This window comes from Gallus gallus, chromosome 3 (genome assembly GCF_016699485.2).
Source record: "Gallus gallus isolate bGalGal1 chromosome 3, bGalGal1.mat.broiler.GRCg7b, whole genome shotgun sequence".
Lineage (NCBI taxonomy): Eukaryota > Metazoa > Chordata > Aves > Galliformes > Phasianidae > Gallus > Gallus gallus.
The window spans coordinates 45,727,711-45,751,925 of record NC_052534.1 but is presented as its reverse complement, the minus strand read 5'-3'; the positions used below and the strand labels follow the sequence as shown (position 1 = coordinate 45,751,925).

General features: G+C 36.8%; 1 protein-coding gene across 10 annotated transcripts in view; it reads right to left on the bottom strand.

Annotated features, from left to right (window-relative positions):
- The window catches only part of UTRN (utrophin), a 348,963-nt gene that overhangs the window by 210,616 nt on the left and 114,132 nt on the right, over window positions 1-24,215 (bottom strand). For 9 of the 10 annotated variants that reach the window (XM_015284305.4, XM_040698161.2, XM_004935579.5 and 6 more), the window contains 15 exons: window positions 23,798-23,926; window positions 23,185-23,358; window positions 22,440-22,595; window positions 20,763-20,933; window positions 19,295-19,474; window positions 16,821-16,949; window positions 16,520-16,690; window positions 16,213-16,362; window positions 15,696-15,833; window positions 14,559-14,711; window positions 8,417-8,608; window positions 7,864-8,036; window positions 4,195-4,345; window positions 2,894-3,069; window positions 2,146-2,281 (listed from right to left, as the gene is read on the bottom strand). In XM_015284305.4, the coding sequence (XP_015139791.2) occupies window positions 2,146-2,281; window positions 2,894-3,069; window positions 4,195-4,345; window positions 7,864-8,036; window positions 8,417-8,608; window positions 14,559-14,711; window positions 15,696-15,833; window positions 16,213-16,362; window positions 16,520-16,690; window positions 16,821-16,949; window positions 19,295-19,474; window positions 20,763-20,933; window positions 22,440-22,595; window positions 23,185-23,358; window positions 23,798-23,926 (2,379 nt within the window). Of the gene's footprint in view, window positions 1-2,126; window positions 2,282-2,893; window positions 3,070-4,194; window positions 4,346-7,863; window positions 8,037-8,416; window positions 8,609-14,558; window positions 14,712-15,695; window positions 15,834-16,212; window positions 16,363-16,519; window positions 16,691-16,820; window positions 16,950-19,294; window positions 19,475-20,762; window positions 20,934-22,439; window positions 22,596-23,184; window positions 23,359-23,797; window positions 23,927-24,215 lie in introns of those variants that run through there. The other variant, XM_040698165.1, reaches the window with a different exon arrangement.

The window sequence follows — 24,215 nt, the reverse complement described above, 5'->3', positions numbered from 1 at the left end:
AACAACAACAAGACGAAAAGTTTTCCTTTTGCTCTAGTATTTAGAAATTTCCTTCAAAATAAGTAAAGAGCAGTTTTTTGTTGTTTTTTGTTTGTTTATTCTTGGTAAGTGTAGAAATTATTAAAAACAAGTATTCAAAGATCAACATTTATTACTGTGGATAATTGGAGAACACATACAAAGCTGTAAATATAACACCCAGAGTACCTACATAGCCTCATATCACTCACATCAATTCTGACCTCACAAGATGTTTCTATTTGACCACCTCTGAATGTACCACGTGTATCCAAAAGTCAACACTCTTTTAATCAAAATTATAACCTGCCTTAGTTTTAGAAATAATTTAAAAAATAAAGGCTCGCTCCTGGCACGAGCCAGGATGTAGGAAACTATCGTCTCAAGATACTTTATTCTTAATGATATGTGCTCTAAAGATAGTTAAAAACTTAACACAACCTTACAACTCAATTTCGATCAACCGCCCATAGTTTTCTTTTTCTTTAAGATGAAAGTACAGGTCAGATCCTGCAAAAAGAATGTTATGCTTGGGTGCACCTCCCACTGACTTTAACGTATCTGTGCTATCATTTGCTCATAAGACCAAAAGCACCACAGAGCAAGAATCACAAGTTTTGTCTTTAAAGCACTAGAACAAACATATGACATTAGCTAGTATGCATCGTATTCATCCACCCTAATATTTATAATACTTGTATAATGTATTACTGTGAGGTGTGTACATGAAAGCGACAGGAACACAGGCCTGAAGGTAGTTCACTGAACAGAGCATCTGGTTAGAATTAGCACAATACCAAATACTACCTTTATTAAATTTTCAAGCATCCATTAAAAATGTTTGTTTTGTTTGTTTGAATTAGATGTTTATTTTTCTTTATTTAGAAATCTCCTTCTCATTCTCAGATAGCATTTACTCCTGACTGATCAGTTAACATCTGTTACTCCCACTTCCCCAATAACAGTCTTCAATAACAATTATCCTAATATTCCTATTAATAATGTTATCCTATTTCTTCTCATCATCTCTCCTCTCACTGTTCTTTGGCTATACAAAACAAGGAAAGTTCTCTGAGTTTCTTTTCCTATGAGAAATTCTTCACCCTCCTGAGCAGCCCAGTAATCTTAATAGTACATGGAATTCACTTCCCTTAATGAGTACAATCATAATTGCAAATGCCGTTCCTGCTGTGATTGGTCCAAATATGGTATTTAATTCCCTACCAGTGCTTCTCTAGTAAGTTCTACTTATATCACACACGCACACCCCCTGTAATCTACTTCTATCTTTCACTTCAGGAATCCACAAGAGAAATCAAACTTGCACAGTATCCAGTCAGCAGCTACACTCAATTGATTTAAAAGAGAGTGAACTTGTTTAGGCAAATACAACAGCAACTACTGTACATCACTCATATACATTTGTTGCAACTTCAAGGCTTTCTAATTTAGTCTAGCAGTAGACCTCTTTTTAATTGTTTTTTTAAAAATGAGTAACTATGATTATTGGATTCTTTTTAGTATTCCAGAAACATTCTCTTTCACACATCCTAAAATTAAAGATATTTTGCTTTCAAAGCCAGACACAAAATAAATAAGAAAAATAACATGTATATACACATCTAAGTAACATGAAATGACCAAAACCTTTACTAGTTTAAACAGCAGGTTAAATACAGTCTTAAGCATGGAACAAAGTATTAAATCTGCTTATTTATCTGCAATAAACAAGACAATAGTACTAACATACCCACCTGTCCATTTATCAACTTGTCCATTCTTACAACACCCTTTTAAACTTACTGACTTTTGCTAATGTCTTCAGAATTATATAGCGGAATTTTACTCAGGATAATACCCACAAGTCTATCTACCAAATTCTATCAGTTGTACATATACTTCTCACTTCCTGAAACTGCCATCATCTAGATGGCTTGATAACCACTATCAACTCAACCTGATTTCATTACAAGATGCTTCTTGCTTGTGTAAGTAATCACATGAACTCTCACACAACCATCATATTTCTTTGTCAATTTACACTGTGAAAATATTCTCCAAAAGTCACATTCTAATACTTTGCACAAAACATATACATGCATACATACACACACTCAAGGATCTTGCCTGTAATTCTCGTAAATTTTCTTCATGGTTGAATGTAAATCTCGTGTCCAGAACGTTTTCTGCATTTTCCAACCAGCAACGCAATTCATCAAGCTTTTTTCTGTAATCTATCAGCTGCTGATTCTCTCCCTTTAGCCTTAAAAAGAAAAACAAAATATCCACATGCACTTCTGCAGTGAACATGACATGCCAGTCAACATTTTTGAGCCTAATCTTTATAGCTTTCTGTAATAATAAGAAACAGAGAAGGAAACCTTGTATCCTCAGACACACTGAAAATTCATGCATTTCTTAGAATATTTCACATTTTAATCTTTTGAAGGAAATTTAAGGCTTGTTCACAAAGGATTTTTGTTTTGTTCAGAAAGTAGCTGGCCTGCTATATTAAATGGCTGCAAACACAGACTAAAGCTTTTGTTTTGAAGTATTGCTCTTGACTGCCACCATACAATCACTTCAATTAGCACATCTTTGACAATGGAAAAACAGAAATAAAGCTTCAGCCAAAAGAACTAGTTCAGCGTTCCTTCCAAAAAAGGTGTCTGGCTTAGCGATGAAATGATTTTGAAAGAGGAGAAAAATCACAAGTAATAGGAGACAGTTTAAAAAAAAAAAGAGGTCCAAATGTCAGGAAAATTCAGATAAATGACAGCATGCAATAGAATACACTAACTCTCACAGAGTCTGCTAAATGAAATTCTCTTCACCACATCTGGCCAGATATCCAAATTCCTGAGTAACTTGTTACCTCTGCTGTCTGTCCATGACCTCAGCAGTGATTGCTTTCCAGCGCCTATTCAGTCCTGCCAGCTTCTCCTGCAGGAAGCTCCCATCTGTAGCAGAGAGTTTCTGTATGATCCCTTCCCCAGTTCTGTTCAATGCCAAAACACTGCTCTGATGGCTGTGTACTCCTTCTTCAAGTTCCTGTCAGAAAAAAAGCAACAGAATTTTATTACTGACCTGAGATGACTTTGATCTATGGCTCATAATATGCACAATAAATCATGACTGCATATTGTTTTACTAAAATAGGCACTTGAAGCTCTTAAAGTTGGATGTTGTTGATTTAAGTTATTAAGTCTGTTATTAAATCTAGTTTAATTTTCTAACGAGTGTCATAAAAAGGAGATGATGATACAGAACGCAGAATGCACTACTGAATACTACCAACGATTGATAGGATCACAAGAATTCATTCAAATGATCAGTGTTAGAATTCATGGTCACTTTTGATTCCTTTCCAGTACTGCTAACAGATACTAGGACTATTTGTTTTTATTTTCTATTTTTACAACTATTTCTTCTCGTAAACCATGGCCCTGCCTATTTCTGTAACTTAACACTATATTAGCTGGAATCATCATGTCTGTGCTCTCCAAACATCGCAACAAATCCATGAAACCAAAGGAAGTCAGAACATGTCAGGATCAAAAATCCAAACATTCCTTACAACTACAGCAAGCTTACAATATTAGGACAAATAATTCAAGAAAGAGATGGCATATGGCAAAGAAAAGAAAATTTCAAGCAGTAACAAGGATAATGTTAAAAATTATGTGCTAGGATAACACTTGGACAGCCACTCCTTACACAGAAGAAAAAAGAAGTCAGACCCTTAAAGTAGTGTTTTCCTCTCTTTTAGCAGAGTAGCTTAGCTAAACAGAAGAGCCTGCTATTCCATAATGAGGACCTAGAAAATTATCAAATAATTACACTGTAGTTAAACTACAATATTTAATATATTAACTACAATATTTACGATTAAACTGAATTCTAAAACAATAAAATCTAAGGCACCCATAATTGAAATTTTCTCATTTTTTAGATTAAATGATGCCAGTATTTGAATTATCAGATTAAGTCAAAACTATTCAAGACAGAAGTCATCACAGTACAAGCAGGAATTGTGATCGTCTCCAGGAATCACTTTAAACTACAAATGAAAGTTACATTAATTGCAGTCTCATACGTGATTCACATAAAAACTACAATTTTAGACAAAAGCCTAGATTTTCTAGCTTGTCCCACTACTGCACATATTATACATACCTGCTGATGCAGCCCAGCTGTCTGCAGATCCAGGCTGTCATCTGGACCAAGGGCATCAGCTAATAACCCTTCAGCTTCCGTTATCCACTGGGAGAGGTCATTGAGATCACAGTGGAACTGCCTCCATGCTTCAATTGCTCTATCAAAGGAACTGTAAAAGCAGCACATTGAAAAATTATCCAACTATTTCAGTGAAAAGACTAAAATTTCCGCTCTAGTGATATTTAAGAATTCCATACAACTTGACTTGCAAACAGCTGAAGACTAACACATAGCCTGGATAATCAAGTCCCAGTACTGAAAGCTTCTTGACATGGTAATAACTCGTAAAACCCAACAGCATAACTTCCAGCTGAAGGAAAAAAAAGGCAGTCCAAAGTACAATTTTGTTTCTAACACTTAGAGAAATAAAGATTGATTAGCTGCATCAAATTGGCCAGCAGAACCTTTTTTTCTTTACTGTAAAACAGTTCAGACATCAGACAGTATGAAATATCAAATATGATTAATTGCTCAGATTTTTTTTTTTTTTTAATTCATAAACCATGCACTGTTGGTGCTGGAATTTAATAAATAAAGGTAATTTTGACTATATAGAACTGACTGTATCACCAGAAGACTTTTGTAAGTAATTCTATAATTTAATCACACACTAATTTTCCATGCATTTTGGTATGATTTTCATCTTTGCAGTCTCAAACTAACGTGAAGCTTAGCACAAAGAGCAACATTTTCAAGTATGGAAAAAGACTGAATTACCACAGTCAGAAGGTTGTTTCCAATTTAAAGTGAATGTTCTACAATGCTAACAAAGTCACAAAAAAGAGTCCATGAATATTAAGAAAGGCATGTCAAAAAGCATAGAGAGAAATTACTTTTAATTTGTTGATTGCTAAAAAAATGGTACCATTACAAAACAAAGAGGACAAACATGTCCAAGGACACAGGACTTGAGACAAACAACACTTAGCAGCTTTACAGTACCTGAAGGGGGCCTACCAGAAAGCTGGGGAAGGATTTTTTTTATAAGGGCAGGCAACGACAGGACAAGGAGAAATGGCTTTAAACTGTAGGAGGGTAGGTTTAGACTAGATGTTAGGAATAAATTCTTTACTGTGAGGGTGGTGAGACACTGAAACAGGTTGCCCAGAGAGGCTGTGGATGCCCCCTCCCTGGAAGCATTCAAGGCCAGGCTGGACAGGGCTTTGAGCAACCTGGTCTAGAGGGAAGAGTCTCTGCCTATAGCAGGAGAGGTGGAACTAGATCATCTTAAATGTCCCTTCCAACCCAAACCATTCTGTGATTCTAACACAAGTTCTACATCACCTCTTATAGACTAGAGACTATCCCATTCCAAACTAATACCAAGAGACACAGAGGGGACCAGATCTCCTGCGGATAAGAAGGTCCTCCTGTGAGGAAAGACACCATTTGCAGCCCATTACTTTTGTCTTAAGCAATATCAATTGCAGACTTCAAGGTTACTGCACGTATCCAGATGTAACATGAAATTAGCACCAAAAAAATCAAAGGTAACTGAAATCAAACTTTATAAAGCTACATTACTTCTATTTTCTTCACTAATTAAATTCAGCAATTCCAGAGTTCTGAAGAGATTTTTTTTTTTTTTTTTTTAGACCAGAATTGTATCTTGTTTTTATCAAGGCTCAGCCATATTTCCTGGCACATACAGAGCTGATTTGTTGACTATTTGTCATGTGGTCTCATTCCAATAAAGAAGAAAGCAAAAAAGAAAAACCCCTACTTAATTTTCTTCTGACCCTATTTTCCAGCTTCACTCCATGGCAATACATTACCTGTACAGTGATAACTTGTAGAGTGACCCCAAATCTCATTCTCCTTTTATTTCTCACATACATTTTACAGTCTTGAACTGAACATATTGACTCATGATAGTATCACATTTCAGATTTAATGTGAAGATATATTCTGAGTACTCAAAATAGTTTAAAAGAATATTTTAACGGCTTCCTTCAAAATGAAAATTTCTGGGGCATAATTTTTTTTCAGAATCTAGGGTTTAAAAACTGTACAACACTAAGACAGAAAGCTTTCATAGTTTCAGTTCCCAGCCTACAGTTACATCAGTATTTCGAGCATTGAGCTGTTGTTTCACTCCAGTTTTGAGGTAGATGCACTTGCTGCAGTTTCAATACACAGAATGCCTGGCTGAAAGGTAAAAGTACAGAAGTCCTGCAACCATACCACCAAGATTTGCCTATGCCTGGCTTCCTCCACAGGAAGCCACATGCTTCCAAGCCACAGGTCGTTCCCAAATCACCGGCAATTTTAACTCTGGTGGAAAGTTTGTGATCAAAGGAGCAGAACAAGCAAACTAGCACTTTTACAAACAACACAACACAGGCTATTAAGCCTGTGTGTATTTATATATTTACATACACACAAACAAAACTGCATACGAAAAACCCACAAACATTTTAATTTACATGTGTTTAAATCAAACCAAGTCAATCAGATTCAGTTGAGTGCTTAAAGGCTTTGTAAGTGCAACTGAATTCTATTTGTGCTTGGCTACATTCGAGCTTTTATCCGAGATTTAACTATTTAGTTGGAACTCAATCAGAAAATCATTACTAGCTCTGAAGACTAATCAGTCTTTTACCAAGCATTTCAGATGCTATTTCTACTAACCCTGTCAAAATCTACACACATCCTAGAAATAGAAAAAGCCAGCGATTACTAAGGATATGGATTATTTTACTCTTCTTTTTTATACGTAGGTTAAGATTGGATAAATGTTTGGTTAAAAAAAATTCTCTGTAATAAAAAGGGTGAAAGAATACAAATACCAAAATACAGCACTTTAACGCTGATGCTAAAATTGTCTTCATTAATTAAAATACATTATCCCACTAGAATTGTAGCACTTAATGTATTCAGGAAGTTGCATCCCATTTTCGCTTAAATTCCTAGTCCAGCGGTCTTTTTTGCATGAAAATTGTGCCCAATAATATCCCCATTAAAATGCAAAGCTTTGCAAATGTTATGAAGTTGAAAAATAATTTGTATTCAGTGAACTAACTAAGGAGGTGATTTGTTGCCTTTTGCCTGTTAATCATAAACAGTGAAGTTACTCTTTGACACAATTATCTTTTTCAACGGGAAGATCAGGTTTCCAGTCAACTCTGACTACTTAATGAAATTTTAGTGGTAAATGAAATTTTACTGACACTTACAGAAAGATAATATTAGTTAAAGCTTTTAAATTAAGTTATAGGGGGGAAAAAAGGCATAACTAAGAGCTCAGTGTGACTCATGCTTATGAAGACAACAATATAGCTGCAGGCATAATCAGCAATGACAGGTACCAGATTCTGGAACAGTTGTCTCCAAATGTTGGACAGGACCATTGGCAGCCAGCAAAAACATACAAAGAAATACCCAGCTGGAAATACTATTCTCAAATTAAAGCACAGTGAAACAACAGTGCCTGCTGATGCTTTAGAAATCCTGATGCTCCCCTAATTGAGGGTCTCCGAACTTAGTGAAGTCTCTGCTCAGACAATGACATCAATAGTTTTTATCTTTATTTTCACTGTCAGACTTGTCAGACATTTGTAAAACACTTCTGTTCAAGGCATAATGTGTGCACCACTTGATCAAAGACACCAGGCATCCTCAACTTACCACTTGCGATCATTGTACATTCTATTAATTCTGTCCCATTCTGCATTCAGCTGGGTTAGTGCATCTCCTATCTGTATTGCTTCAGGCCCAGATGCTTCCAGTATAACATCAGGCTGCTTCTCATGTATGACCGCAATCTGATCCCCAAGTTTATCCAAAATATCTTTTACATTCTACAAGTACAATAACAACATTAGCCATCAGTAAAATGAATATGAGCATGGAAAAAGACCAAAAATTAACATCCTCAGAATATTATTCCAAAACAGTATCTACAATAAGATCATAACTATGAGCAGTTGATAGATAAGATCAGCTATGGCAACTGAACTTAACTGTTGCCATAGCTCAAGAAACACAAATTCTTCAGTGTTCTCAGTAGTTTTTTTTATGAAGAGGATGAAATACTTTGTATAGCTGATGTATTCCTGAGGTAAAGGGACACACCATATTTCTCAGAGCAGTACTATTGTTATTAAACAAATCCACACTTATCTCATGAACACTGCCAATCCCTCCACTTCTTCCCTCTGAATATTTAGATATGTAGTACCTTCAGTGCATCCTCCTGAGTTGAAAAATCCTCATAGATGCCAGTATTTAGCTCGGGTCCATTCAGCAACAGCTCAACATCAGCCATGGCAAGCAAGACCTTGTTGATTTCAACCAGATATTCAGCTGAAAAAGGCTGAGTCCTAACACCTGTGGCAAAGTGGCCTTTTAACCTCTGCTGGACAGCAACTGCCTAAAATTACAAAAGTTCAATTTATATTTCAAAGTGAAAGAAATGTTAAGGAAAAAAGTCACAAGCCAATAGATTATATTCAGAATTATAATCTCTGAATTAAAAGACAAAGGCTCTTCTAGTCAAGTCACATCATTTCAGAAAGCTCAAAATCCTCCAGAAGACTATTTAATGAAAAAAGTTACAAAACAGTAGATATCATGCTTCACAATAAGACTCTATTTTTTATTAAAACTCTGGGGAAGGGGAAGAACACTGCTGTTCTATCTTTCACCTTGATTCTCAGCCTTCCATCCAGTACATAAACTTCGCAACTGGGCCTGCTTTCTTCATCAAGAATTCCCATAAGTTACCAATTTACTGAAGCAGATTCATCTTCTCTCCAGGTTCTTCTCAGCACGCATCCCCATCCATATTTCTCAGCTATTTTTAAATAAATTGATGCTTTACCAGTAATACAATATTAATTTTGCAGCAATAAGTGGTACTAACTCCTCAAAATGTTGGCAACTGCTACCTGCTCTGGCTGTAAGACCAGACCATCTAGCCAAGTACCATCTTAGCAGATTACAGAGTAAGAACAGTAAGTTTGTGCAACTTTTTCTTGAATTAGAAATCACACCCTCCATCTGAAATGTAAGGATACCAGCTGTAAGAATCTACACATGGCCACACCTAGCAAAGGTAGCTAAGCAAAGCAGATATTCCTAAGACTGAAGGCAGTTTCTTGCTAAAAAAAAATTTCTGTCCAACAGAACTTCATCACCACCTCTGAAAAGAGCCCCATTCTTTAAAACCAGCATTGAAAAGGTAAACCCACCTCCACGTACTGAAGAATTCAAGCAAGCCACTGTCTAGTACTTGATGAAATAGAATTCTCAACAAGAAACACATAGAAGCACTTAACTGCTTGTGTGAGTTACTAACAGGAATAGCTTAGAATATGCTTACAAGTGCAAAGGCATAATCATTGGCTCACAGTGGTTTCAACCACTCCATTTAAGTGGGCACATACAGGCAGACAATTAGCACAGCTGCCAACAATTAAAATATTAAGCCCCACTAACAAAGTTGCTGTGAACACCTGTCTACATCTTCCTCCTTCACGTTTCTGAGCATTTCAAATGCGTCACTCTAATTAACTTGATGTAACATATGTGGCATATGTAGCAAAAAGGACTGCAGCAAAAAGGTTATGTTAAATTATTCACCATTCAGGATTTCTTATGCATAGAATGTTCCTGAAGATTTTATTTATGTAGTTTAAAAGCACACAGCTATTGACACATCAATACTGAGGACACAAGGCGTGCTCTCTCAAGAACTTTATCACTAAGCATGGCATGCTTTCAGTCATTCATTGAACATCAAAGGAACAGAATGTACTGGTACAAAAACTGTTAGTCTACTGAAACCAGGTACCATTACTTTTGCTTCAGTAACACTACAGCAAGCAAGTGGCATAGCTAAAATAAAACCACTATATATGTTTTAGCTACAAATCTAGCATCGTGGTCCTTGATGCTCCCCAAAGAAATATTTTCTTGATGTGTTGTATATATTTTGCTAGCTTCCATCACTGAAATTTGGAGCAAATGCCGAAGGCTTTGTCAGTGGCATGATTCTTCTGTGGAAGAAGAGGTCCCCAGTTCCACAGAAATAAGACAAAGGTTGCACAATTGGAAGCAAATTTTACTCAGTAGCATGAGACATGATGATCTGAACAAGCATCAGGATGCTTGTCAGATCAGAAAACTTGCAAAGAATTTAAAAGACCTGTGGCATTCAGTGAACTGGCTTTCTACTTGCTGCCAATACTGATACACAGTGAAACTTCCTGCTTCCCCAGCAGCCCCATTCAGGGCCAGGTTGCTGCTCCTCTGCATGGCAGTGATCTCCTCCTGGTGCTGTTCCTTCAAAGCGCATCTCCTGCAGCTGTCTCTCATCACTAAGATGTTTGCTCCCTTCATAGCCCTTCCTCTAAGGGTGAACATATGTAACCATTGTAAACTATAGCTGAGTTACGTGTTCTGCTGTTCTCTACTGCGCACTGCAGACTAGCAGCTTCTAAATTACAGCATTAACTATTAAAAAATGGAGTACCAGAAATTCGACATAACTATGTCTCATACTATGCAAATATCTAAGTCTTACAGATGTTGGTATTTTAATTTAGGAACACACAAACCATTTTCTTAGGTACACTCAAGAAGCCATAAATTAAAGATTATTTAGGAAGAGATTTGACAGGATGAAATTGTACGTTCTATAAACAAGAGAGAAGCCAATGAGAGAGGCTAACAATAATTTTAACTCAGTGGCTAAACAAAAATTTCTTTCCTCCCATATTTAACACATACTTTTTGACCTGCAGTTCTGTATTTGGTTTCAGATTTTCTTTCTCTTTCCTCTTTTATACTTATACATATATTTTTAAACAAAATCTAACAAAGATTCTACTCAAGGCAATATTCTGACTTGCTTCCAAAGTGGATTTTTGAAAGCACTGCCCAAGAAATTGACATAAGATATAATGTAGAAGTCATAACCAAGTGTTTACCCAGTCTAATCTCAGATCACCACGTATTACTTACCCCCTTAGCAAGTAAATACCCTTTAGATCCAAAAATGCACACTTCTTAACTGATCCTTGTCCTTTCTCTCTCTCAGCCAAAACAATTCATAACCTTTTCAGGAAGAAAAGTTTTCCAATGCTAAACTCACAGAACCATGTTTTCTTCTATGCTAATTAGTGAAGTCAGCAAGCAATATATTTGTTGAGAACATCGCTACTGGTCCCCATTTAAGTAAACCAAAACTTTCCCTATAAAAAGCACAATAGGCCAGCAAATATGTTTTCTTTATTATTGAAATAATACCTATCTGTGTTTCAGTTTGTAAGAGAAACAGTATGGTGCATGAGGCATCAAATTCACTCACCATCTGCAAAATGATCATTTTTAATTCAGAACAGCTTTCTAAAACCTGGAAAACTGTCTCGGGAACTTTAGTCAACTAATTACTTTTGCAATTTAAGGTTTAATTTTTCTTTTCCCTCATTTACAGCTAAGTTAGAAAGCAACAATTCAATAAATACTAAAACAAGGTTAGAAAAGAAGGAATTCAAGGAAATGTACAGCGTATTCCTATAAACTTTTGGTGTGGGCTTTTCTGTTCCCCACAACTCCCTCACATCACAGTGAGGTGTTGACCCAGCATTTAATTTAACACAGATCCTTTTGTTCATTTGGGCTCATGGCTGAGAAGGAAGTTGCCATATGGCAGTCACAGAATCACAGGAGTTGGAAGGGACCCCAAGAAATCATTGAGTCCAACTCCTTGCTAAAGCAGGTTCCCTACAATAGGTCACACAGGTAGGTGCCCAGATGGGTCACAAATATCTCCTGAGAAGGAGACTCCACAACCTCTCTGGGCAACCTGTTCCAGTGCCCCATCACCCTTACTGTAAAGAAGTTCTTCCGCACGTTTGTTTGGAATTTATGTTCAAGTTTTGGGCCACTATAATCCTATCGTTATACACCACTGAGAAGAGCCTGCCTCATCCATTTGCCTCCCACCTCCCTTTTAGATATTTATAAACATTAATCAAATCCCCTCCTGAGTCTTTTTTTTTTTCCAGGCTGAACAGATCTACAGGCTACTAAGCCTTTCGTAAGGCAGATGCTCCAGGCCCTTTATCAACTTTGCGATGCTCTGCCAGACTCCTAGTCTGAGACCTCTTGGGTACATCAAGGGAGGTAGGGGATCAAGCACAAGTAAGACGGTAACAATCAGGAATGGAGGGGTGCTGTTCTTAAGGAATATTAATATCAGAGTTCCTTCTCTGTTGATGCCAATGGAATTCTGAAGTAACTGTGTTCACCTAAAGCAACGATCATTTAGAACACTGTTTCCCTTCAAAAACAGCACAGTCCCAATTAAAAATTTTAAATAAAATAAAATAAAATAAAATTTAGAAGATCAAATAAGAAGCAGCAGCCACAAGGCACATCCTTCCTGGCAAGTGTTCAAGATCAATTAGTGAAGCAGAGGAGAGAGTAAATGACAAAAATTAAACTATGGTCACCCGAGGCAGGCTGCCTTATCACTAAGATACCAGAAGACTGGAGACACAGGAAGGAAAAGCAGCAGCTTCAGTCTCAAAGCAGAAAAGAAAACTGCTCTGGTCCTCATCTGAAAGCCCAACGGACACTGCTGTAAAAATTACATCTGGAAGTGTAAAGACATTTTTGCACAGCTAAATCTGAGCAAAGACAGCATTTCTTCATCCACAGTCTACTGTAATAGCTCTTGCAATCTGCAGTTACATAATCTTCTGAATTCAGCACCTCGATACCAAGACGAAGGAATTTCCCCTATCCAGAAATGCCAAGGATTAGCTACAGTATGTCCCTAAATACTAAGACTTTTTTGAAAGCAAAGGGTCTTCATTAGAGACGATCAGTCAACCACAAGCGAGACCAACAGGGATGAGGAAGTCCAGTCTGTGACACAACAGGACTACTCCCACTGGGGGAGAACATCTAGGCGCACGTTCTTTCTCTTCTCAGTACAGTAATTGATTCACTCAGAAAGCAGCTGTCAGCCAAACAAAACTGAATCATATTGTTCTAATTCAAACATGGATGGATCCTCTTTCTTTCAAAGAAATTCCATTGCATATGTCAGGTCCTAATGAGCTCACATGCAACTACCACAGTAAGTCAGCAGGAGTGTCCACTGGGGACCCAACAGAGCAACCAGACAGGCAAGCAGACTCTTAGGGCCATTTCTGTTGCCTGGCTCTGTGCAGGAGGCTTATGATTCAAGTCTTCATAAAGAGAAGCAAGTAAAAAAAAAAGTTCACTTTTACAGCCTACACAAGCAAGGACAACAGGCTGCCAGCCACAGGTCTACCGCTATCATAGGCAACTGAAGCCACATTGCTCTATATCCATGAATAAAGAGCACCACATTACAAGTTCATGGTTATGAGTCTCAGAGGGAAACAGAGCATTTTACCTCCGCCTTTAAGTTAATTGGTGCAGAGTTAAAAAGCTACACAGCAGTCAAAAAGAGATTGATTGGTTTTAATAATGAAGGTTCATATGCAGAAACTGAGAAGTACTTGACAGATTGCCTAGCCCCCAAGCTTGTCCAAGAAATTACTTACTGCTTCACAAGGTTCCTGACTGTTATTGCCTAAAATATTAAAGTAATTACCATGCAGTCACAGTGGTTTGAAGGATGAAAAGGAGAAATAATAATGAAGACAAAATAAAACACAACATACACCATTGAAAGTATTTGTACCATCAGTAACTAAGATATACAGTTTTTTGGGAAGTTAATTTTATCAGACCCTGACATCCTATTAAATCACTTGTTAAAGTGCTTGTCAAGACTCAATCGCACATACTGTGGAACACAACTCTTCTCATACAAAACACTCCAAATTTTGTCATTTCTAAAATCTTGACTGTCTACAGCAATATTAATCACGAGGGTATTTCTCACTCCCTAGCATTTGAGGCAGTGAAGGGTAGCATCTTAGTAGTTACAGCACTGCTATCACTGTATGCAGAGTTTAAGCTTCAAAACAGGCTTTTTTCACATGTGCACCAATGTGACACTGAATCAGGCTATTTGATCCAGGGCATCAGAAATAGGTAAGCATAATCTTCATGTGAAGACCAACAAGAGAAACTATCTTGATTTAACTGCTTTAAGATTTGAGCCTGATGGCTGGGATATATTGGACCTATGACTACATGTAGAAAACCCTAATTGTATACAGGCAGATCATTCCCTAGTGAAAAATGAACGCTATTATTTTGAAAACACTTCTTCCCAAGAAATTATCAAAAGAACAGCCATAAACTCTAACATATCAATCTCCAAAGCTCATATGTAGCCTTCACTTCATTCTAAGAAAAAAAGACTAATTTACCTGCAGCTTCTGTTCATCTTCCATTCCTTGCAGCCCTGGTAATCGACATTCAGTCTCATCCAGCCACTTCATTAGATTGTCATGGTCCTTCTTATACTGAGAAAACACTGGAGAGAGTTCCGCCACTTGTCTCCTTTGAAATGACCTGCCTTCCTACAGTTCAGTATGTCAGGAAAAAGATAAAAATATATGAGAAGAGGGAAAGGATACATCTTATTTATTTGCAAAACAAAACTACCCTACACATTCATCTGATGAGGAAAAATTTCAAAACACAGGATCATACAATTGAATCACAGAATGGCTTGGGTTGGAAGATCATCAAGCTCCCCCCCCCCCCCCCCCCGCCACAGGCAGGGCTGCCAACCACTAAATCAGACTGCTCAGAGCACTGAACACCTCCAGGAATATACAACAGTATAAGCCATTAAAATTTTTTTTTATAGATATATTCTGTTTATCTGCACAGATTGTATCAAAGTCAGCCTAAGGGTCTTATCCTGCTACACCTCATCTGAGTTGTACATCATTTTACAAACCCAAATATGACTTACGCAGGTGAGTTGAAAGCAATATTAATATAGACCCATCTCTCCTTCACAAAAAAATATTTTAAATATGATACATATGAAAGCACTACTATATACTAGAGTCAGAAATTGCTGATAATACTCACTGTAGAAACAGAAAAGAAATTTGGGGTCAGTCTCACATTCACTACAACTTCTTAAAACAAGAACCCCATGAATGTACTTGAATATGTTTGCGTACATGAACCAAAGTAGCCACTCTTAACACAGCCCTGTGGCAGAGAGAAACCACTGCTGGAGGGCCAGAAGAGGCAACAAGTAAAGCAAATGCTCAGTTGCCTGCACTCATCTGTGCAAGTATGCACAGAGTGGCCCTCCGTGACACTGTGAAGAGGAAAAATCAAATCTGCTTTCTCAAAGCTTTGTAATGATAAAATCCATACTCTGGAATTGCAAACATTCAAAGAAACAGGCTGGGCATATGCGCATTTAACTCTTCTACAGACACTCTTACGTATTGAAAACAGTTATTACCAGATAGGAAGTGGGATACAAAAGGGAGCCCAGCATAAATGAGCTGCAACTCTAATAACTATTGTAAGCATACCTGTACATTGTTGTACTTTGTCTGTAGAAGCACCAGCTGCATGCGTATCTTCTCTCTCTTATTGTCTTCCATAGGCTGCTGTAACAGCTGTCCTCCTCTCTGCAAAACCTCCTCAATCTGAGCTCTTTCTTGATCCAGCTAAGTACACACAATTACACAGGAAGAAAATAAAGTTAAAAAAAAAAACACAAACATTTTACACTCTATTACTTTCACAATATGCCAGCCTTATAACTTTGAGTAGAAAAAGAGAAAAAAAGATGGACGTCAAAGTTCCCTACCTGGAGCAGATTATATAGAACCATAATGAAAATATAGACTATGCAGAAAGCAGCAGCAGCTAGGAAACATGGGAAAATTGTGCAATGTCTCCAAAAGCCCCGAAATTCCTTTTATTTCTGATTCCTATACTAAAAAGATTTTCTCAGAATTCCCCCAGTAGTCAGAGGGAATATAATGTGTGGAGAAAAAAGAAAAGGATTAAGTCCATTATTTAATTCTCCTACTGCTCACAAACCTTTTCATCTCCCTCACTCAGCTCCTGGTGCTTTTCCACAACTTTTAACATATTCTGTATGTCACTCTCAAATTTATCCAGGTCTGGAAAACCCACTCTGACTTCCCGGGGCTCCGACATGACAGGGAGTCGTTCTTGTCCAACAAGCATCTGCAACATTTCAAATAAATAAATAAGGTTTTGTTTTGTTTTTATGCAAAGATCTATGCTTAAAAGAGAATCAACAGCAGGCAACCACCGCTTTATTCCCTAAAGTCATTTGTCTTTATTATGACACCCGATGAGCATTTCACAGCACTCCCCTCACCTTGGCACTTTTGATGTGCTGAGAAACCTTCTCAAAGTTACGGTTCAGTTCTGCCAGCTTTGGTTCAACAAGCTCCCGGCATGAAACTCCTCGACCGTTCATTAGGATGACAGCCTGATCACGCACATTATCCACTCGCAGACTAACATCATCCAATTCAGATGTTAAACGCTAAGTGAAAGAAAAAGCAAAGGTTTACAGTAGGAAAATGAAAGAGCGCTAACAAGCAAATGAGGCAGCAGACTTCAATCAAAAACTGCATTCTTTCACAGCTTCCTCCTTAAACTGTAATATTTTCTACCTTCACAGTTTCCTCCTTTTTGCTTGCTGGCTTCTTCTCAATCTCATCCAGCAAGGCTTCAGCCTGATACAGCCAAGTACTTATGTGGGCAACATTTTCATCAAAGATTTCCAGCTGGCTCTGATGATTCTGGAAAAATTTGAAAAAGATGCATCAATGAAAATAGAAATGAAAGAAAAGGAGTAGGAAAAAAACTGCCACGCCACATCATTCTGTGTACAAAGTATACCAATGGAATAGAAACTGTTGTGGATACACCTTGGAGAGAAACAGCAAAGGTTTGATCGTACCTTTTACCTTCACTGAGGTATTTACAGGATTACAATTTTCATTCTAGACATTAATTATTAATGACAATTATTAATACTTATTAACATTATAATATCAATATTATTATTTCTAACTCACAGAAAGAGAACCAGAAATAGCTTGTGTGACTTGTCCAAAAACAGACAGTATATTACAATACTGCAGCCAGCCCACAACATTGCTTAATCAAACAGAGCACATTTTTTCAATTGCTAGCAGATACAACAGTACACATTCTATGTGGTTGGTTTTCCTTGTTTTATTTTTAACTGAAAGGGCATTACAGCAAAACCTACCAATTATAATATCTACAAGTTTCCATACTGTACTGATTGCTTTAAGATATTTCTTTCTCTTAGGAAAAACATTACATTGTACTCTCATATGCAGTCAGAAATTGTAATGTTTGTTCAAAAGACAGAAACAATACATTATTTTGTCTACAGATATGAGAAGAACTCCAAAGTTCTTGTAGGAAGAGGGCCTTAATAGAAAGATAGGTAACAGATAATGGAAAGATCTTTACAGGGTATTAATAATGAAGAAAGAGAAACAAGGAAGCGAAGGAAAATAGGATGAAGGATAATATAAAAAGGCAGATTTGTAGACTTGAAGATTAATTTGCAAGACTATTTACCATACATGAAACCCGATCAGATATGAAAGGAAAAAAATAAGATAGAAAGATGTAGTAGCATCTTTTTGCTAATCTGACAGCCATTACAACCCAAAAATCTGACAGCCATTACAAACATGCAGGTATGAGTTATATGAGAAGAGTTGCTTCCCATGGATAAAGAAGCTGTTCTGTTGGTCAAAGTCCTGATAGACAGGCACCAGAATTGTGATAACGCATTCCTGATCATCTGTGAACATACACGACAACAGATGAAGCAAAGTTATCAGATTTAGAGAGGTACTGTCCTGCTCAGACAGAGTTTATTACCTAAATATATGGAAGCTGAGCTTTTCCTTTTTTTAGATAAACATCACAAACAGAGGAGAAGGGAAGAGAGGACTAAGACGTTTTTTGTTTGTTTTTGTATCAAGAAATTTGTATCTTTCCCTACCAAAAGTACAATTTAATCTAACAAAGCACAAGGGCAATGCTCATTACTGGAGATGAATAAAATTATTTCAGAAGCTTTTTAGTTGCAGATCATTCTTACAACATTTATGTAAAAGGGTAAACTATCTTAATGATTTCTAAAATAGAAATCATCAGATTATGAACTGTATGACTTGCAACAGGCACTGAACAAGATGCAGAAGGGTTCATGCCATCCCCAGTTTCCAGTTTCAGGCCCTATCAGTGTCCTCTGAAGGTGGAGTACCATACTATCAGCACAGAAATATTCCATTTGAAAACATCACATTTTGCAATGGCAGATGCTCCTTTTCAGAATAATTTTGGAAACAATTTACTCTTATGTACTAAGGTAGCAGGAAAAGCAGAAAATAGGTGGGAGCAGTAAAGAACTAAGTAACAAGTAGACAAAGTGCTAGCACTATTGGTATAACAAAAGAGAAGGTCATAAAACATCAATAGGCAAGGGGGACTAGGAGATAAATTTGTAAATAAAGACAAGAGCTTAAAAGGTAATGTGAAGACGCATTAAAGGGAGGGAAAAAGGGAAATATAAAGAAGAAATGAAAGCAAAAGATACATGAAGAGTGTTCAATAAGCATATTCTGGATTTTCTGTACAAAAGAAAGCCATGCCACAAGGTCTATGGAAAGTAAGAACACAGAAATGAGTCCTGCACCGAAGCCAGAAAAATAAAAGACAAAAATAAAACTGGACCAACAGTTTTATTCTCAACAACTAAAGCAAGTTATCCCCACTTAAGTTAACTGCCTGGGATACTTACACAAATTCACTCTCATGTCCAGATTCTGCATTTTCATCTCCTATTCACTGAAGATCAGCCACTTCTATGAAGTACATGGTACCACTGCCGAACAGTATGCTTCAAACACTTGCAAAATAGTTCTCACTTTTCTTATTGTAAATCTCAATAATCATCTCTTCATCTATATAATAACTAGAAATCTACTCTACATCCCTTTAAGCATCACAGAAGCTTCACATCACAGAAAGTGAGGCAACTGCTCTAAGGGCACAGAGGTAAAACTGCTCTAAATGTTTGTCACGTGCAACTTACCAGCAAAGTGTCACACCAGTCCTCGGTCCAGGTCCGAACTCTGCTCCAGCCAGCATTAAGAACACAGAGCTTCTCCTCCAGGGAAGTCTCACTCCCTTCCACTAGAGCCTGGAGTGTGGTGCAGCTTTCTGTGATACTCTTCAGATCAGCTTTCCTCCTCTCCAGCTCTCTCAGGACATTCTGAAACAAGAAGAGCCATTCACACACAGCACATTGCAAACTAGCTCTAATCACAAGAGCAAGGGAGCCAGGCATAAGAATTAAATAATGGGTCATCTCCTGAATATCAGTGTATGGTTTCCATGAGGAAAGAAACATCTCTTGCCATACAATATCTCCAATTATCACTGATAACATCTGGCTGTTTAGAAAATTCTTTGTCAGTGAAATAATGCAGCTAATTGCAAATACTGTCTGGAGCTTCTTAAAAATCTTATTGCCTGCAAGCTAAATACTTTCAGTTTATTATCTCTGGGAAAGAAACAAGCATTCAAATTACTACATGCATTCTAAAATCACCTTCAGAAAATGTTAAGACAGAAAGGAGTATTTTTCATGCAACATAAAAGGTTTATCCTCCTGGTGGTGCAGTGTAACAGCTCATGAATTATTTGCATTGCTTACAAAGGTATAGTAAATTTACCTCAGTAACTATTTAACATGCTCGTTTGGAGAGAAATTTTAGGGATATTCCTACGCTAGCAGTGTAGTACTAATGACTGTTAATTCTGAGTCAAAATTGTGAGAAGAGTTTATGCGTAGATGCTTTTCTAATTTTGTAAGCCTTGGAATGTAAAGATTCTACACAGATCTATTCCAAAAGGAAACGGTGACAAACCGAAGAATGGAAAGATCAGAACGAGTTTATTAAATGACATTTTTTGCTAACAACTATTACATATGCTAGTTTCCACAATGTGAGAAAATCCTTTTCTCCAGAATAATTAGAAGACATTCTTCTCCCTCTCAAAAGCTACCATTTATGGATGAAAAAGAAAATAAGGAGTTACTGGAGCTTTTTGGTTTGTAAACTCACACTTCTTAAGACCGTGCTGTTTCAATGAAAAGTTACAAACTCAACTTCTCATTAAAAACATAAATGAGTTTTCAATTTGCTCTCCTAATAAGTTATTTTATACATTCCAAAGTTATATTTCCTGAGAATTACAAACATTACACCTATGAATTATGTTAGTGACACAGTAAGTCACTTAGATACCTACTAATGCTAACTGCATAGCAATATCTTAATACTTCACTGACCATTTAAGTTTGAGTCAAGATGCCTGAAATGAAACAGACCAGATTCAGTTAGCTACTGTATGCAGCCAATCGAATCTACAATACCTTCATCATGTAAAAGACATAGGAACAAATTACAGGTATTTAAATTCAGTCACTTCCATATAATATTGCTATAATGTTAAAAAACATTAATTTATTCTATGTATTTTTAAAGTATGCTCACTTTTGCCCAGGCAATTTCTGAATCCAGGTCAGAAAGCAAGCTCTCTGAAGTGGACTTCTGCACCAACTCTGCCTCCGTGGCAGCTAGCCACTCTGACAAAGAGGCAGCCTCTTTCCTCATTTTGCGTGCCAGCTGGGATGCTCTTTCAAGATCTTGCTTTCCTTCTGTAACCTATGAAAAAAAGAAAAACAAAGATTTTACAAGATAACAAAAATGGAAGTCAACTAAGATATGCACTTGAATTCAAATCTTTTCATTATAAAGCTGTCTTCTTGCTCAGCAAAGGACCTGGAGAAGAATAACTGTTCATAAACATCTGCATCTTACTATACAAAGCAGAATACATAAACCTGAATAATTTTAAATTAAGATACACTTAAAAGAAACACACTTACTGCTTACTTATAGCTAATAAGTCGAAGTTTAAAGTACACTCATTATGTTTTTTTAACTGAAATAGAAGCATATATAGAATCCAGTATTTTGGGGCAGACATGACAGCAGAAAATCGTAAAGAAAAGTTTCACGGAAAATACAGTCTGCCCTTGAAAGGAGCTCTATAAAATAAATGTGAAATTTGATGTTTGCTGCAGTGCAATTAATTCCATTTCACGCTGACCATACAATTTGTCCGGTCAAAATTTAACACTTGAGAATAACCCAACAACGGAAGCCTGAATAAAGTGACATTTCAAAAATTGCTCTCAATTTAGTGTTTGCGTGTATTTATACAAAATAGTATACTCTTTGAAGATCAAAAAAAAAAAAAAAAAGTAAATTCAGAGATACAAACAGGACTGTAATCTCCTATTGCAAATATCCCTGACTTACTGTCCTTCCCTGATTTCTTGTCCTCCCATGTTATGAGCTAGAAGTGCACAGGTTACATTAGAATCCATGTCTTCTTGAATATTCTTTATTTTATAGAAGATTTCTAGGACCCATTTCAAGAAATTACAACAATGCTACCTGGGCACTAACATAGCTTCACTCTGAATAAGCCTGATTCTGCTTGGACTTCTGTCTTAATTCAGGAAGGGAAAAAAAAAAAACCCTATTTCACCCACCATCACCCTCCCAAGCATTTATTCATTTTTTAATATTCCATTTGGATAAAAAAACTTCTAAGAAAATCACTCAAATCAATATTAAATGAAATTCTTAGAAAGCACTTTTATGTCCATTCTTTATTTCACCCTGAAGGCAACTCTTAAATGGATAACAATTAGAAATCATCATGACATCTCCTAAAAATAAATAAATAGAGAGAGAGAGAGAATTTACTCTGACTCAAACTTCTCACATGACAATTCAAAAGTCAAGCATCTTGCAAGCTGGTTTACAAACAAGTGTAACATTGTACAAACACCTTAAGGAATAGCAGTTGAGCTTTAATGGAACGATGGAAGTCCTATGAAGCTTCTTTTCCTGAAGAAAGACCTCCCCTTCAGGAACACTGTGGTCATAGGAAATTTGGGCAACTTCAAGACTGTTACAAGTAATCTTCCATCTCTCAACTGATTGTTTCTGGATGTTGCAAATAGCTTATGCACTATCAAATGGCTTATGCAGTATCAGCTGCCAAATCAAAAGCTTATAATGCCTTCTGACATCAAAACAATAATTAAAATGATTTATATGCAGATAAATGTCCAGGTATAGATTTAGTTTTCTCACCTGTGCCCCGAGGTCATTGTAAAGAAATTTCAGTGCTGTCAGTTGTTCATCCATTCCTTTGGGATTATCTGTCTGTTGTTTTTGTACAATTTGCCTTCCAGTCTTGATGACAGTTTCAACCTCCAATTTCACTTCACTGAGGGTTTTATAGAGTTTCTAAAATATACAATACACAAATATACATACTAGTGATTAATCTCTAGTTCAAATGTACAGACTACTCCATTCAGTGCACGTAAACTCTGAGCTGTGGATTAAGAGCAAATCAAAGCAACACTGGGCAACGCAAAAATGTCTGTCAAGCACATTTCTAACTCCTGATTTTCCATATTTTATTCTAGTTTTAATTTTTATAGAAATAAATTTTATCCCAATAGTACAGCAATGTTTACTCCATAACATAACCCACATCACTAGATTAACACTGTGATCTATGCTTGACCTTTAGTAATTTTATTTAAACAGAACAAATACGAAGAACCAAGCAATCCTGCCTGGAGTCATGCTTCCCACGGGTCACGCAAGGCAATTTTTACATATAAACTCATCTGTTTATAGGTAATTCAAAAGAATTGCAGTGTTTTTGTTTTCAGTTGTTCTGTTGGTACTGTGCAGAAAAAATTCTAACGGTATTTTCATCCCTCAGCACTTGAAGCAAAATTTCCTTCAGGAGACAGATTAGGCTAGAAGAATCACACCTTAATGAAGCAACTCTAAACATAACTTAAGAACATTCCATACTTACCATGCACTTGTCCAGATGAGTTTGGATTATATCTGGGTCAGTATCCTTCACATCCAAGACGTGAAGCTCTGCTTTTACACTTTCCAACACACGCTTGCAATCCAACATGCGCTGCTCAAAGTTGGCTGGTTTCTGAAAAAGCTGATACTTTGTAGACACTTCACGGAGTTTTCTCTGTTTTAATGAAAATTATTTATTTAAATTAACATCTGTACTTTGATAACAATACTTAAAACATCCTCTTCTAATCTAATCCATCTCTCATGCTACCACAACTCAGGATACATGTTAGCATCATTTGCCAAGCCACATTCCATCACCTATTTCTCATCTCCACATGTGGTGCAGAAGAGCTCTAATTCTCTTTCAACACATTTTCAAGATATCCATTCTTATTTTCAGTACTTATCACATGATAATTACAGGATTTCAGCTTCCTTTTTCAATTAATCTGGTACTACTTGTTTCCTAATGAAAGCATGTAGAAGCACACGCTATTAGTTTTTGAGATCTGGTTGACTGCACCAAGCAATTTACAGACTAACAGCAGTGTGCTATTTAAAACCAGAACCTCTTGAAATTTAAATGCCTAGTGGGACTTTCATATTTTTACCTGCAAAACATCCAGCAGAGTTCCACCTCGGGGAGATCTGCATTCAGGAGAAGCAGGAGGGAAAGAGCGAGGACTTTTCTTGAGCTCCTCTAAGGTGGCCTCATGAGCTGCAATTTCAGCTTGAATTTTCTACCACATAAAAACAGTAAAAAAAATGTTACAACACATCTTGCAGAGAAGGAAGGAGCTTGTTTACTACTTAACATCCACCAGAAGTAAATCCAGTCTGTAAAGTTAAATGATATCAGATTTTAAACTTAAACATTTGATTATGATTCTATGATTTTAAATATGGCTCTGGTCACAGTTTGCGAAATTGAAAACTATTAAGACTGTTACACTAAAAAAACCTTCTTAAAATAGGAAAGCAATCCAGATCACAAAACCTGTCCATTAGAACATCAGTGCACAAGTGAAA